This window comes from Strix uralensis, chromosome 4 (assembly GCF_047716275.1).
Source record: "Strix uralensis isolate ZFMK-TIS-50842 chromosome 4, bStrUra1, whole genome shotgun sequence".
Lineage (NCBI taxonomy): Eukaryota > Metazoa > Chordata > Aves > Strigiformes > Strigidae > Strix > Strix uralensis.
The window spans coordinates 125,121,472-125,136,885 of record NC_133975.1 but is presented as its reverse complement, the minus strand read 5'-3'; the positions used below and the strand labels follow the sequence as shown (position 1 = coordinate 125,136,885).

The 15,414-nt window shown below is 41.7% G+C and overlaps 1 protein-coding gene across 1 annotated transcript in view; it reads left to right on the top strand.

Annotated features, from left to right (window-relative positions):
• The window catches only part of KCNH5 (potassium voltage-gated channel subfamily H member 5), a 161,188-nt gene that overhangs the window by 2,068 nt on the left and 143,706 nt on the right, over positions 1-15,414 (top strand). The window contains exon 2 of the mRNA XM_074865254.1: positions 11,322-11,445. Within this exon, the coding sequence (XP_074721355.1) occupies positions 11,322-11,445 (124 nt within the window). The remainder of the gene's footprint in view (positions 1-11,321; positions 11,446-15,414) is intronic.

Below are 15,414 nucleotides of genomic sequence, written 5' to 3'. Positions count from 1 at the left end.
TTATCCTTTATAGAAATAGTAATTTTCATTGGATTCAGCACTGTTTAATCCAAACTTAATGGTATCCAGTAGAGCAAATCTGGTTCAAGTATCTCCTGCCAGTGCTCGGTAGAAGGCAAGGGCTTGGTCTGCTGACTGTGTGCTGGGTTTTGTTTTTATGTTTGGATTCACCAGTTTCCAAGAGATTTTTTCATTGACAAGTTGAGGAACAGGGTGAAGGAAAGACTGATGATCATTTTTTAAAATACATCTTCAGCATCCTCAAAAAAAGCCCTTCTATCACCTTTCCTGGTTAAAGAACACTCTCTTTTGAGATTTCTCACGCTTACTCAATCCTGTGGCACTTCTTGGCTATAAATCTTTTCTTAAAAGCCAGGAGAAGGTTTGTAGGTAGAGGTAGTATCTTCTATTAGGCAACAGGTACAGCTGGAAGAATCAGGCAGGGATTTTGGCAGATAGGCTCTTCTTCAGGTGAAATGGAAGCAATGGTTTCAAAATGAAATGTAGGTGGGGACAAATTACTCAGAGTTGCCAGAGATGGATCTGAATAACAAATTTACAGACAAAATTGCAATAATTTTAAAATGTGGAAAGTCAGAACTGGCATAGTGGGAACACGGTGTGCAGATTTAGTGTGGTGGTCAGCCTGGTGTTAAAAGCAATCATAAATTAAATTTTCAGCATTGCTTATGCATTTTCTGTTTAGGAATGTTGTGAATCTTTCCTTTGCACCCCAGCTCTGGCTACAAATCAGGTTAAAATTGTGGGAGAAGTGTTCATGGTGAGTCAGTCATGAGCAAAGGCATCAAAGTGGTGAACAGAAGGGAATGAGGTGACCATGGCTCTTCTGCCCTCCGTATGGAGAGGTGGGATTTCTGGCTGTCCTGCTGGATGTTCCTCTCCCAGCCAATGTGTTTGAGAAGGATGGAGCAACTGCCGAAGTAATGCGGGGGGTCCCCTGGTGTCCCTTTGCCCAGGGAACCTTTTTTTGGAGGTGACTTTACACATTGGAGTTTGTGAAGTGTTTCGGAGCAGCGGCATACTTTGCGTTTTGGACAGCAGCGGGTTGCAGGTGTTTCCCAAAGCATTTGGTGGTGGACAGCAACCTCTAAGCTGCTTTGCGGGTTCTTTGCCCACGCCGCAGCTGAGCTCCGCTCGAGGAGAGACAAAGTCTGTGGGGAGAAGCGGGGTCTGTCGTTAGACCAACTGCTGCAGTTGGTAAAAAGGACCAAGCCCTCAGGACACACAGACCTATCTTCAGGTTAATCTCAGTGCGCTCTCCGCAATCTTTTCTTTTTCTTCTTTTAAAGCATAGTGAAAATACATCAAGTAAAGGTCTTATCTGAGGCTTACAAAGATTGATACATCTCACTACAGCCTTGACTGTGCCCTGGATTTTGAGAACACCAGGTGTTTTGCTGAGCTGAAAGAAGTGTTTTGTGAGAGCACTGGGTTAAATCACATTAAGGCAACTACCTTTTGCTACCATTAGTATTTTGGATGTTTAATAAGGGCCTTCCTTAGGGCAATGTTCTCTCCTAAGATGTTCTCAGCAGTCTGTACCTGTTATTACTAACATTATTGGTTGCTTCTTCAGTGCATGCAGAGTTCCTGCTGATACTGACCTCGACTCAATGGGTACAACATTGGACAAGTCTCTAGAGCTGGACTGGGCTTTGTGGACCCGGCCCGGGTGCAGAGCGATCCGGCAAGTTGAGCCACACACACAGGGGCGGAGAAATGTGTCTGTCTTGCCTGTCCATCTTCACCCTTAACATACTCTAGTAGCAAAAACGTTAAGCTTGTGTTAATGGCGTAATTTTATGGTAGAGGATGAGATTGGGAAAAGGTTAACTCTGGGACTTCGCAGCAATATGCAGTAAAGAGGACTAACAGTCTGGAAGAGGGGCTTAATTTAGTGAAAGACTATATATAGTCTTATCTATATGTTAAGAGTCACCATTACTGGTTGTTGTTTCTGTTGCAATAACTCTTAGAAGCTTCCTCACAAATGTATTTTGACACTTGGGCTGAAATCTTGTCTCCCGTAAGGCTTCCATGGAATTTTACTGTGAGTTTTAATGAAGCTAGGATTTAATTCCTGGCCCTTTTCAGCTTTGTGCCACATTCCTACAAAGCAGTTCCTTGAGACAAAGCTTTATGCCCTGCTGGGTCCTATGACTTTGATGCGTGAAAGGATCAGCCGTGTTTGCAGGTGACTGTGTTGTCAAGGCAGGCTGCCCAGGAAGGGGGATGGAAATGAGTGTCACATCTGTAGTGCTGACACCATTTTCATTTTTATTACACCGGTATTATAGATAAAATAGGTGTCTATTGTCTCTCCTGTCCTTACTAGCCCATAAATCGTACCTGATGTCTTACAGGCAGGGTGACAAAATATTGTTGTTCTCGTGGGACATGATACATGTAGGCTTCCCTCCCCTAAATTAAAACAAGCTGCATTTTCATCTGATCCAAATTAAGTTACACATGCTGCAGAGAGAAAGTTCTTTAAAGCAAGTTACTTCAAGTTTATAGGATGTCTGTCATTGTGGATCCTCTGAAAAAAATGCAGACTTCAGCAGTTCCTTAAATCTCTATAAAAGACACTATAAACTATGGGGTGAAAGTTTCCATCCTCCAGTTCAGTTGACTTAGAGAAGTTACTGAAGGGATGACCAAGGAGCTTCTGTCATTAGGGCTGTCTTTGGCATTCAGAGGCACAGGGCTCCTTTTGCAGTTTCTACAACTGCAGGGAGCCTGCTGATACGTAAATCAATGCAAAGTGGATTTTTACACTAAGAAGCATTATTCGATGACGTGAGTTTTCAATTGCAAAGTGCCCCGCTTTCCTTAATTTTCGAGTTGTTTTGCTGAATGCTGCAAGATTAAGCATATCTGACTGATGTTGAAATTGGGGGAGTTTTACATGGTCTAAATGGTCTGGGTTTTTGTTTTATATGTGGTTTATTTTTAAAAAGAATGATTATGACAGCTCTACACCATCGTGTTAATTCAGAAGCCCAGATAATGCCAAATCATTAGCTAAAGTGATAACTGGATTTCCCTGAGGTCTGATCAGCTGCTTTGCAAATTGTGGGTCTTCCCTTTCTGATATTTCTTTCCGTGCGTATCGTGGCAGTGGGAGATGCGTTGTCCTCTTCTGGGAGAGGCTTGAGCGCTGCAGAGCACTTGCCACAAGAGGTCACTGCAAGAGCTGTTGCATTCCCACCTTCATGTTTAAATCTCAGAAAGAGAAAAAATGAAATTATTGATTTTTTTTTTTTTTTTTTTGACTAAACATCCAGGTTTTTTATTGCTGTTGGAAGGAGTATACTGCCAAAGAATAATGTCAGGAAGTTAAGTGAGCTGTGGAAATACCTTTAATTAGCCTGTTTAACAGGGTACTATTTGGTGGTTAACCAGGATTTTAAGTTACTCTCCTGGAAGGCTAAGGGAATAGGATTTTCTGGTCTGATAAAATGAAGTAATAGAAGAGGGTTTTGGAGTTAGCATTCTAATAACTTGCTTTTCAGAAAAAAAATTGATACTTGTTTAATCAGCACACTCAGTGACTATTGGCTATTTCAAATGCCAAGCCCTGGGTAACCCAGATAGCCAGGGCCCGATCCTGCACCCGCGCGTGGCAGTGGGAGGGAGTCCCACGGCTGGCTTGTGAATAGCCCCTGAGGAGACTCGCCTGAAGCAGCACCTCGGTACTGGGCTGGGATCTGTCCTGCTGACAGTTTTGCTTCAGCCACTTGCACAAAGAGGGGAGCATGGGAGAGGCAGACAATTCCTTGCCAAAACAGGTTTTTTGAGATACAGCCAGGCTCTGAAACTGCAGCCAGGACTAGCTTCGGGCTGAGTGTTTGCAAGAGGAGCCCCTGTGTCTGAACAACTACTGTTACTACAATTTTCTCATCTGGGCACGTGAAGCAAGCACTCTTGTTTGTGTAAAGCTAGAAATCTGATTTTTGGTTGCTCCTTGAGGGTGCCTGTGTGCCTTCAGTGAGAGCTACAGTGTGCTCCAGTTTAAATTTAGTCTCGCTGCATCTATGTTGTGTTCTGCATAATTTTAATAGAGAATAGTTTCAGTGGTGGCATTTAGACGATAACAGAGATAGGTGAGGATTAGTTTAACTCTAGGATAAATGAATGTGTGGGGGAGAGTTGTATGAAATGTCACTTTGCAGACGACTCATAGGGATGCTCTCTTGTCCTTATTGACTCAGAACTCTTCCTGAGGTCAATGATGTTGTGCCATAATAAAGGCAGGGGGCTGCGTTGTTTGTGGACTTTCACATTCAAAATGATTAAAGTTAATTTTTTAAGTTTTCAGGAGGTAAATTCCAGTCAGGCTCTAATCTTTCTTCTTGAACTTGCTTGCTAAATCGCTGAAAGCTGCTGTGTTCCCAGCTAAGTGACTTACATGTGGATTTAGTATTTCAGCCAATGCTGGATTATTTATCTTCTGTTTTATTTGAGGAGCACTTATTTGGGGGTGGAAATAGATCATTTTAGCATAGTCGGTATGGTGGCATCTTGCTCTGGGTTTAGCCCTCTGCATTTTCACATTATGAGTAATAAATAAAAACAACACTGGTACAGAAAGGTGACGTAAAGAGTTAGTCCTTTGAGAGATTTTTTTTTTTTTTCAGGCAAGCAACGCTTAATGTGCTGGATAAATTGGATGGCAGTGATGTTTTGCATGTTTTAAAGACACCGGGGAAATAATAGCTTTGTTAGAAAACAGCAATGTGGTTTTATAGTAAGGAGTACAAAGTGCTGGTGGAAGTTTCTGCTTCAAGCACAGTGGTTTGTCTGCAGCCAACCCCAGAGCTGGAGGGATGTTGGTGCCCTTTGAGGCTGATTTCAGAGGGCAGTGCCCTCCAAAAACATATAGGATTTTCCATTGTATTCTGTGGGGATGCAGTATGTCTTGAGTGTGGTTGGAGTCACTGTAAACACCACCAATAGAAATATGTATTATCAGGACCAAGACTTACTCGGGAGAGCTAAAAGGAAATAAAAAATGAGCATATTTTTTAGGACCCACCTCCCCAACACACAGACAGAGGAGTCCCATGAGTTTTCTAAGATGGTTGAAACAAGACTGCAGTGATTCTGTGAATATGTTGACCCTGTGTAGTTTTAAGGAGAGCAATCTGACAGCAGTTTAAGTGGTTTGGGGCTTTCATAAGATAGCATTAGCAAAAAAGGCACATTCCAGACATCTCACAGACCCTGTCAGGTCCAGGCTGCATCTGCTCTGCAGTGGAAGGGCGGTGATTCTGAAGGACAGCTCTGTGTGAAGTTGCTTGAGTTAGGAGTTTATTCCTAGATGGAACATTGCTGCTTTTTATTATTATAATAATTATTATTACGTGTCTTCTGCTACTGCTTCATTTTTTTAAAACATCTTTTCAATGGTGAGTTTTCTATTAGTTGCCTGTTTTCCTGGGATGAGATGGAGTTCTGAAATGGTGATTTAAACAATTTCAGTTACAAGTGGTACCCAAGCATTCTTGAGGAAAGATGATTAGAGACAACATTTCTCACTTGGCTAAGCATATCTTCTGGAATGATTTAGCTGTTCTTGCTCTCCTGTGATTACATAACATGAATTTTACACTGCTTTGGGCATTTTGTTGGTTAAAAAAAATTGCTTGCACACTGTGGTCTTTTTGGTTGTTTTTTTTATTTTTTTTAAACAAAACAAGGCTCAGCGCTGTGTTGAGTATTACCTACTGCAAGATAGAGTAAGATTAAAGGCTTGCTGTTCTACAGCATAGGCTGCCTTTATACAAAAGAGCCTTTTTACTAAATAGAAGCGCAGCAACAGCAAATATAGTGCCTTTAACAATTGTTTTCAACTGTGTTTTCCAACCTGAAATTCTGCTAACTGTATGCCTCTAATACCCCAATTCCTTGCCATCAGTATTAAACCTTGTAAATAGGAGAGTTATATTAGCAAATAAAAAGCCTGCTGGCTTCCTAAGAGGAATGTAGCAACTCTGAGACAGGTGAGTCTGCTGGCTGAGCCCTGCTTCCCCATTCTCTTATAGACAGACACTGGTGTTTAGACGTGTCTAGTCAAAGAACTTATACGACCTACAGATTTGTGATTTGGGCTCTCTACAATACATCAGAAAGGGGGATAGGTGGAGAAAATGATTGGTGGAGGCAGTGACATCAAAACAAGCTTAGAAATAATAAAACCTGACTTTTATCTCTAAGGAAATGGGAAGTGGAAATGCATTTTCAGTGCATCAGAGAAATCAGCAAGGATGAATCCATTGCCAGACATTTCAGGCTAATCATCATGCAAATTTTGAAGTTAGCTGCATGTTAATGTTTTTACAGTATGAGATATCACCACATGGTAATCTGGATCACAGTTGCATAGAGTTCCATATACTGGATCTGACCATTGGTCTGTCAGATTTACTGTCCCGCTTTCAGCAACGGCCCATGTGTAGCGGGCCAGGGGAGAAGTTCCCAGCCTCCATAGTAAAATACTTGTGAGATTCAGTGCTGCTGTACATGGAGAGAGAAGACTTCCCTTTCTGTGGCCACAGCACAGATATTGCACAAGTTTCTTACTGCAGAATGTGAGCTGTATTTATGCATTTCCATCCATAACCTTGGCTGTCCTTGGCAGTCCCTGTTGTGGTACTGTTCTTTCAGTGAAGGCATGGTGTACTTAAAAACTGAGTCAATTCAGGTGTTCTGGTGTTGGCGTGGTGGCTGAATTTGGTGTTGTCCAGTTACTAGTAGCTAAACTCTGTTAAGAAATGCTTATTCTTGAGAATACCTCCAATATAATATATTCGTTAAAAAAACCTAACTTGCAGAATATAGCTCTTGCGTATTGAATCCAACAGGAAGACAGCTGTGGAGATCCTGGTGCTGGTGTCCTTGCTATCCTCATCACCCTGCGATTTGCAGACCTTTTGTTGGCTCCTTTTCTTTCTCTTCTGTAGAAGGCTCAAAACACCAGTCTTACCTGTTGAAGACCAAAGCAGACAAGGAGAGGTTGCCTCTCCCATGGAGGGAGTCTGAGCCTGGGTTTGCCTTGCAGAAGGCATCTGGCTGCGGGGGGCAGTCCTTGGTGTGTGGCATTGCAGGGCTTATTCCCATGCTTTAGAAAAGACATTGTGTAACAGTCCTTTGGCTCACTCCAAAAAAGATCTTTGGTATGAACTAACTGATGTGGAGTGTGGGCCATCAGCGGCAGGAGAGAACCAGGAGTGAACCTGGGATTTGATGATGGAGGTGCACCCAGTGCTTGCCTGCAGCAATGCCGGCGGGCCTGTCCCTGGGCCATCAGGTGAAGAGCTGTGGTCTGGGTTCGTATCCTCCCTGTTGTGTGCAATGAATATGTATTTACCTTGGGAAGGAGCAAGTCAGATGGCAGCCTGTAGGCAGGTCTGCAGCACATCTGTCTTTTGCTGTACCTGATCCTCTTGAATGAAGACTTGGCTTGTGCTATGAGGGTGCTGCAGGACAGAGCCACCGCAACAGGGCACAGGGGGACATGAAGGTGCTCAGGGTCCTTGCTTTGGAGCTGCTGACAAAGGAGGCTAGGAGGAATGCGCAGCCAGTTGTGTTTGGAAGGGAACAGTCTCATCTTTGGTGTTAGGCTGTCCTACGGCAATGAGATGGAGAGGAAATGAGGTTTTTCCAACCCTTGTCTCTAAACCAGGTTCAAGCAGCCAGCTGAAAATTGAACAGAGTAGAACTTGCCATAGTCAGACTGATGGAAATCTTAACCCAAGACACAACTGTGATTGACCTTTCTTAGTGAAGAAACCATGTGACTGCGTTGCAGAAATATGGAAGTCAGGCATGCAGATGGATTTAGCCCAGGACTGGTTGTTAGGACCCAAACTCAGGGGAGGTAACTGGAGAAATAGACTTTCATGAGTGGTTAGTGGTGATGACGTGATATAAAGCAGTCTCTCCTCCAACTACACAAAACTGCTAGAAACCCTGAGGTTGTATTTGTTACTACGGAGTCTGTTGTTGACCAAGGTTAAGCTCTAAAATGGAGACATAGTAGAGAATATACAAGGAGTTACAGCAGAGGACTCAAAGCATAAACTCCTCCGTGTCCCTTTGCACTCTGCAATTTTAAGAAATTATGATCAAAAAAAGAGGTTCTTTCAAAGTGTCCTGTCATTCAGTACACAGTTTGGATGTTCTCAGCTGGGTATGGGCTGGCTAATGTAAAGTTAAATCTGCCTGCAGTTTTGATCTGGTGAAATAGTAGAAATGGGGAAGAATTAATATGTGTCTTGGTTGGAGAAAATAACATGACTCCTGGTAAAATGTGGTGTAGGCATGGAGTCCTGTGGATGCTGAGACTTGGGTACACAATAAAACCCGAGGGTCAGATGCTGACCCATTCTTCCTTAAATTTTATCAAGCTGCTCACTGAGCAGCGGCATTAATGAAACATGGATTCCTCTGGCTTTGTGCCCGCAGTTGGATTCATTGGTTTCTAACAAGATGCAAACATTGATTCAAGATTTTTTTTTTTTCAGCTGGAATAGGACACACACATACATATTCACGTGCTAAGCATGGATGAATAAGACTTGCTTAGGAGACAAAGGTAAAGAAGTGGTCAATTAAGTAAAGGAAGATTCATGGGGACAAAAGAAAACATGTTCTAATATCTGGTCAAGCTTCTAGTACATATACTATATATCTGATGTAACCTTACAAATACTAGTATCTACCAAGATACTTCTAGTGACTATTTTTTTCTAATTTTATAGGATTTTTTTTTTTAACTACCAATAGTTTGGCTTTATGTTTTGTTCCCTCCCAAGTTTCTGGTGGATTTTATCATCTTAGTGAATGCCTTATCAAGTATTTTGAGACTCTCAGGTGTAAAGCAGTATAAAATCCATAGAAGAAAACCATTAAATGCTGTATCTCAGCTGCTGACTGCAACACATATGTTCTGCTGTGTAATCTGTGTCCTGAAAGAATTACGTGGTGGGAATACAATACACAATCAAGATTATGTCTTGTCAGATGGGAAGGCTTTGAAGCAGGTTTATCTGCTTTTGGACTGTGGTCCTCTGGGGAGCACCCAGATGTGCACAGCATCCACGAGTGAGCTTGGTATTGCAGTCTCTCATCACCCAGGTTATGCCCATTGTGTCTAGATATGTGAGCAAAACTTTGGCAAAAGAGACTCCTATAAAGAAATCTCTTTCCAAATGTATCCAGAGATATTGTAATATTGGTTGTTTCCCTGTGGGATGGGAAATTAACAATTGCTTATGCTCCCATCCTCTCCGGCTGCTGGGGTGTGGTGGTGGTAGGGTGGACGTTGTGCGGGGAGCCGGGCGGGTTTAAGGGGCTCCTGGTGTCTCCCCTTTTCCAAATTGGAGAAGATGCAAGGTGTTGGGGGAACATCAATACAATGGGATGAGCTTCAGCGAACCCTTTGGTTTCCAGGGGGTTAGGATGTCTCTGGTGTTAGTGCCTGCACTGTGCTGAGGAAGGTTGGGCTGAGTCCCTGGTGCAGAAAGGGCTGCAGAAAGCCAGGGAGATTTTATGTAATGGTCAGGCTTTACTCTGTGTCTCCTGCTGCTTGTAGTGAGGGCATCTCCCTTTGGGTAGGAAAGCAAATTTTTAAAGTTGGCATTTAGGCTTAAGAATATTTGTGATGGATTCAGATAAATTCTTTGAGCTTAAAAGTGTTAGATTTCACAAAATCTGAACTTCTATTTCTCACATTGGTTGGTTTATTTTTAATCTGCTTTTCTATAGAAAAAACCTAGTCATCTCCAGATTATTTTTTTCAAATTCATGGTTATAAAGAAAAAATAAAGAAATACTATTTTTTCAGTACACTTTCCTCATTCAACAGAATCATGTTTGCATAATGTACAATCCAGTCACAGTTATAAACACTCTGAGAAGGGTGTGTGCAGCTCATGCAAAGTCAGTGTCACTTTTATGTGAAAATGAATGTGCGCACCTGAGTATATGTCTGTAAGTAATTGGCATAACCATTCTTGGGCTATTATGAGGAAAATTTGTAAAAATCTCCTCTTTTTTTTTTTTTTCCCCATAAGAACTATTAAAAGGAACATTTCCTTAATTTCTATACAGCAGTGATTGTTAATAGTGATATTTTAATAGCTTTTTAGCATCAATGAATGGGACCAGTTAGTTCCATAGCTACAGTCAAAATGAAATTGAAGACTAACAGTAAAAAGAAAGAAAACTTTGAAGATCATCACAGACTATAATTTGAGAACCTCTACTAAGGGAGAATATTATTTCTGAAACAAAATTAGGAATGTTTACAATGTCGATGAACATAAAATCTCACAACATTGTGTTTAAGCAAAATGAGTATTTCCTTCTTTGAAAACGCCCAGGGATGGAAGAATCTTTCCAAACTAGTAAATAAAACTATTTTAGGACTAACTCATTATGTGTTGGTGCCAGTCCGTGCGTATAAACTGTAGGCACTGACTGAAAGAAGAGACGACTGAACTGATATTTAAACCTGAGTTCAGCCACCTAGAAATACCCTCTGCCCATGTTTTGTATTTACAGCAACAGATGCATGTTGCTAGCGTGAGCTAAACCCTCTTATTTGCATTTTTAACAGACTGCCAGTGAAATTCAATACCTGTTTTATGTTATTTCAGTGTGTAAGTCCCTTTGGCACTCACTAGTTCTCTGATCACGCTGAATTTCCATGTAGGTCACTTAATATCTGCACTCCCAGGCGTGATGTGGCTCGTGGTGTACCACAAGATGTGGTGGCACATCTCATCCCTCCACAGTGGCTCCTGGCACTCTCTGTCCCTCATCCCAGGATGCTGGCTGTGTCCTGCAAAACAGACTGGGACCTGCCAGGAGGAAGAACATACTTGTCTTAAGCAAGAGAGTTGTCATCAGCGTTGGGCACACATACAGTTCTGCATTTAAAATTCGGTTTGCAAGTTAATTTAAGGTTGATTTCAAGATACATATAAAATGAAAATCAAATATGATACCTTGCCCAGATGTTGTGAATAAATGAATCCTTTCTATATTGTTAAAGCGTTCATGCTCGTATCAGTATTTTGGGGTGCAAGAAGCTACTTACATTACTAGGAGTTACCCTGTTTCATCATGATTTCTTTTATGATGCCCATTTTCATTTCAGATCTCTCTGAAATTTCATGGTAGAAGTTACCATCACGAATAACCCTCTGCATCTGCTGTGTAACACACAGAGGATTTTAACGTACTTTGCCACTGACAACAACCCTTTCTCTCTCTCCTCTTTCTCTTTTCAGAATCCAGTTTTTTGTTGGGAAACGCCCAGATTGTGGACTGGCCCGTAGTTTATAGTAATGACGGTTTTTGTAAACTCTCTGGATATCATCGAGCTGACGTCATGCAGAAGAGTAGCACTTGCAGGTATATCGACTGTCTGTTACCACTCAATGCACTTTTAAATTTATAATCTGCCGGGAAGAACAGTTAGGTTTTGGAAAAAGGATTGATATAAGAAAAGCATTGTTTTGCAGAAATTAAAGTACTGAAACAGACTTTAAATGAATGAAACCAGCAACTTATCCGGAATATGGTAAAGCACTTAATAGTGTGCATTCAGTTAAGCACACTGTTGACTAACTTCCAGTAAAATCAATGGTTAGTTCCACCAGGATTAACAAACTGCTCAAATACTTAATGTTAAATCCTTTGCTAAATCTGGGGTAGTGTTCAGGATCCTGTAAGACTTAATCCTAAATAAAAGAAAGCTAAATTCAAGTTGTTTATATTTTTTAAAAATTTTATTTACAGCAGCTACAAATTTATTATATTTCACCCAGATCTGTTTGAAAGCAAGCCAAATCTGCCCAGTATGGAAATTGCTGTCATCTTCTGGTAACTGCATAAATACAATGAGCACTGCAGGAATAAAGACTGTTTGATGGAAAAGCTTTTAAAAAGTTTTAACAGTGAATGAGAGTGAACTACAGGTGCTCCCAAAAGAGAGGGGGTAAATATTATGAGGATTTAGACCTTATTCTTCTCTCATTTGAAATTTATCCTGGCTAATACCAATATGAATGTGCTCTAGCTAATGATCCGGTATAGAACATGGGTTTCTAAGTAATGTATTTCAAAGGCTTTTTTTACTAGATTTTTGTTAATTCTCCTGTTATCATGCCAGGAGGCAGTGAGCTATTCTGTAGCCCATGTAGGTCCCTGTTATTACACACACACACACACACACACACACAGAGCACAGTAATGTGCAAACTGCATCTTTATTCCCAAGAGGGCGATTAAGCTGATGATATATTTACTCTGAGCATTGCAGCTTTATGGCTTTTTCCTTTTGTTGGTGGTCTTTCAGGAGCAGGCAGCTGTGATTTATGGTTAGACATGCATCTGCGCCTTGTCTGCTGCATCCTTTAAAAGGAGATGCTTTGGGGAAAGTCTAAATCCCTAATGCGTGTGAATGAGTAAAGTAAACCAGGGGCAGAGGCAACAAGGAATGGCTGAAATACAAGTTTGTGTAGGTTTTCAGTTTACATGTTCAGGGAGCAACCAACTCCAGGGCACTGGGAGGAGCAAGCTGCGTATCTGCAGCGACAATTTTTGGGAGATGGGTGCTGCCAGGCACTGATCATTGACTGATGCTCCAGCTGGCAGGAGCAGAGCAGGCAGTAAGCCTGTCCTCGGATGTCAGTCATCACTTATTCCAAAAAGCAACATGCACTGATGTGTGGTCACTGTGCTCATCTGCCAGGGAGGGGAGGAAGCTTTGAGCGTCCAGGGTTGCTCTGTGCAGCCAGGTGTCCTCTAACGGGCAATGGAGAAGAGATGGGCACGTGAGGGTGAAATGAAATATTCATTCACACAGTAGCAACAGAGTCAATATACTCAGCGAGGCTGAAAGAAACAGCCTTATCGCAGCCGTCCTGGATATACTTGCATGCTTTCCCCTTTGCTCTCTGCTATCCTGTATATTGAACTGTATATTTTTGCTGTGAGCCGGCACTTTTGTAGTCTGTGCATGTTGAAATCATGAAAAGTGCAGAATGGGATTGTAGGAAAATGTTAGGGAAGTGAAGGTTTAGCAATACCTCTCTGTTAATAATTCCCCTGTGCCTCAAATACTGGGGCAATCAAAAAGGTTTATTCCATCTGAGTGCTTTTTGTGAATATGATGGGCTCTAGTTACCATTTGTAAGGATCCTGTTTTGACCACATTCAAGTAGATCACATAGGTGAATCATGCAGATGCAAATTCAATGAAGAATTATTGTGGAAAATGGAATTGATAGCAGGGATTTTTGTTTGTTTGTTTGTTTTTTTCTTTTATCATCATTCTATATATCCATGTCTGGATTTTGGAGAGGACTCTACAGTCAAAGCATGGCTAGTGCTTCTTTTGTGTCTGGGTCTTAGCTGGAGTTATATATGCAGTGTGATGTTTCCTGCTTCTTAGGAGACATTCCAGTCTTGGCAGATTAAAGGAGAGCTGGAGAGGTTTTTGGCACGGTCTGACATGCAGAGTGTCGTCTTCCAGAGCAATGTCTTTGCAGGTGCTCTCTAATGAAGAGCTTATAGAATGGAAAAGAGTTGCGAAGGCCAGTGCTGCCTGGTTAGCCTTACCCCATAGAATGTCATTGAAGATTTTTTGATATCTGGGGTTATTATTTATATTATTTTCTGAGTCAGGCTCTCAGTCCACGTTTTCTATGTTATGCCCAGATTATGTTACATTATACATTAAAAAATTGCTTTATATATAATGTTTGCTTTACTGTTCTAAGGCAAGTGCTCTGGGATGAGAGTGCTATGGTGTTACACCTTTATTGCAGGTTTTGGAAAGGTCTGTTTTTATGGCTTTTTAGTGCCAAAAATCCAACCAAAGAAAAATATACAGATACGAACAATGTGAATCTAGTCCCTGATCTGAGTTACTGTTGTTACTGATGATGGGTGTGATAAAGGACAATTTATAAATTTTGCAGTATTTGGTCAGTTTGCCCCTGCCTATAAGGTACAGTGCCTTCAAATCAGCTTTCACCCATGCTTTTCTCCTGGGTAGTCCAGCAAGTAGTCACTATATCCTCTTTCTGTCTGTCCCACCCCATACCCTACATTGGAGCTGCTCATGTATCATCATTATATTCAGTCTCAGGTGGTCTTGACTGATCCTGATCACAGAGGGGGGTGGATGAACTGAAGGCACTGTAGGTGTGAGTGGTTTTTGTTCCAGCTCAGACAATGAGTTTGTCCTGTGACAAGCTGGTAATCCCTTTGATTTTGCAGTTCTCTCATCTTTTTAATCAGCAACAATGTGCCCATTAACAGGAAAATCACTTAGAAATACCTCAGTACAAGTGTCAGTCTCCTTAGTTTTATGGGCACTATATAGAAGGCACAGTGTACATAGGGGCCAGGCTATGTGAATATTGCATGATGGGAATTAGTGTGTGTTCTTTCTGCATGCGTCACCCAAAGTTGCATGTGTAGCTGGGGCTGATATATAGAATAATTGGTATAAGTGATATCCTAAAATGCACAGGATTTTTAGGTGAAAGAACTTGTGTGCTGGTGAAGCATTGCTGTGCCAGATGAAAATAAGTTGACAGTCCAGGAGGAACAGGGCATCTGCAATTGTAACACCTCTAACCTTCAATTAAACATGCAAAAACCCCTGCCTGGAGGTGCACCGATAGATCAACCAGCATGGAGGAGAACCAGTAGCTTCATGCCCAGTTGCCCACTGTCGTGACAATGTATGTCTTCATGAATATGTTGAAGGAATAAACAGCTATAAAACATTAAAATTCAGTTTAACGTTGCAAGTAATATCCCTGTTTTCTAGATATTGTTACTTAACAGTTAAGCTCTGTGTTCTCATCAAGCCTTTGGAAGAGTGGGCTGGTTAATAGACCTACCCTGGCCTTTTACACTTGGCATTTGCTCCAGGCTTTGCTTGGCATCCGAGGGCCTTGTGCTGGGCTGGGAGTAGCTGGTTGCTGGTTTTGTTTCAAAGAAACCTGCTCTTAGGCCCTGTTCACGTGTTGCCTTCCAGCAAGGCAAGGCGAGGGATTGCATCTCCTTGCTGAAGCGGTTGTTTAAAGGTAGCGTTTCCACTGAAACACTTGCAGTGTTCCACTCAGCATCTCTGCTCTCCCTTGTTTTGATGTACCGCCATTTCCAGTGGGATTAAAAACAGTCTGTGAGTGAAATCCCAGCTCCAGTGAAGCTAATGAAAAATTTCCACCTTGTTCAAAGAAATGGGATTTTGGATGGTGGGTATGGCATGCTGGACTTGAAAAAAGTTAAATTTGATACTGGGATGTCACCTCTGTGACCTGATTTTTGTGTGTGTGAGAAGGCCTCCTTGCACTGCCAAAT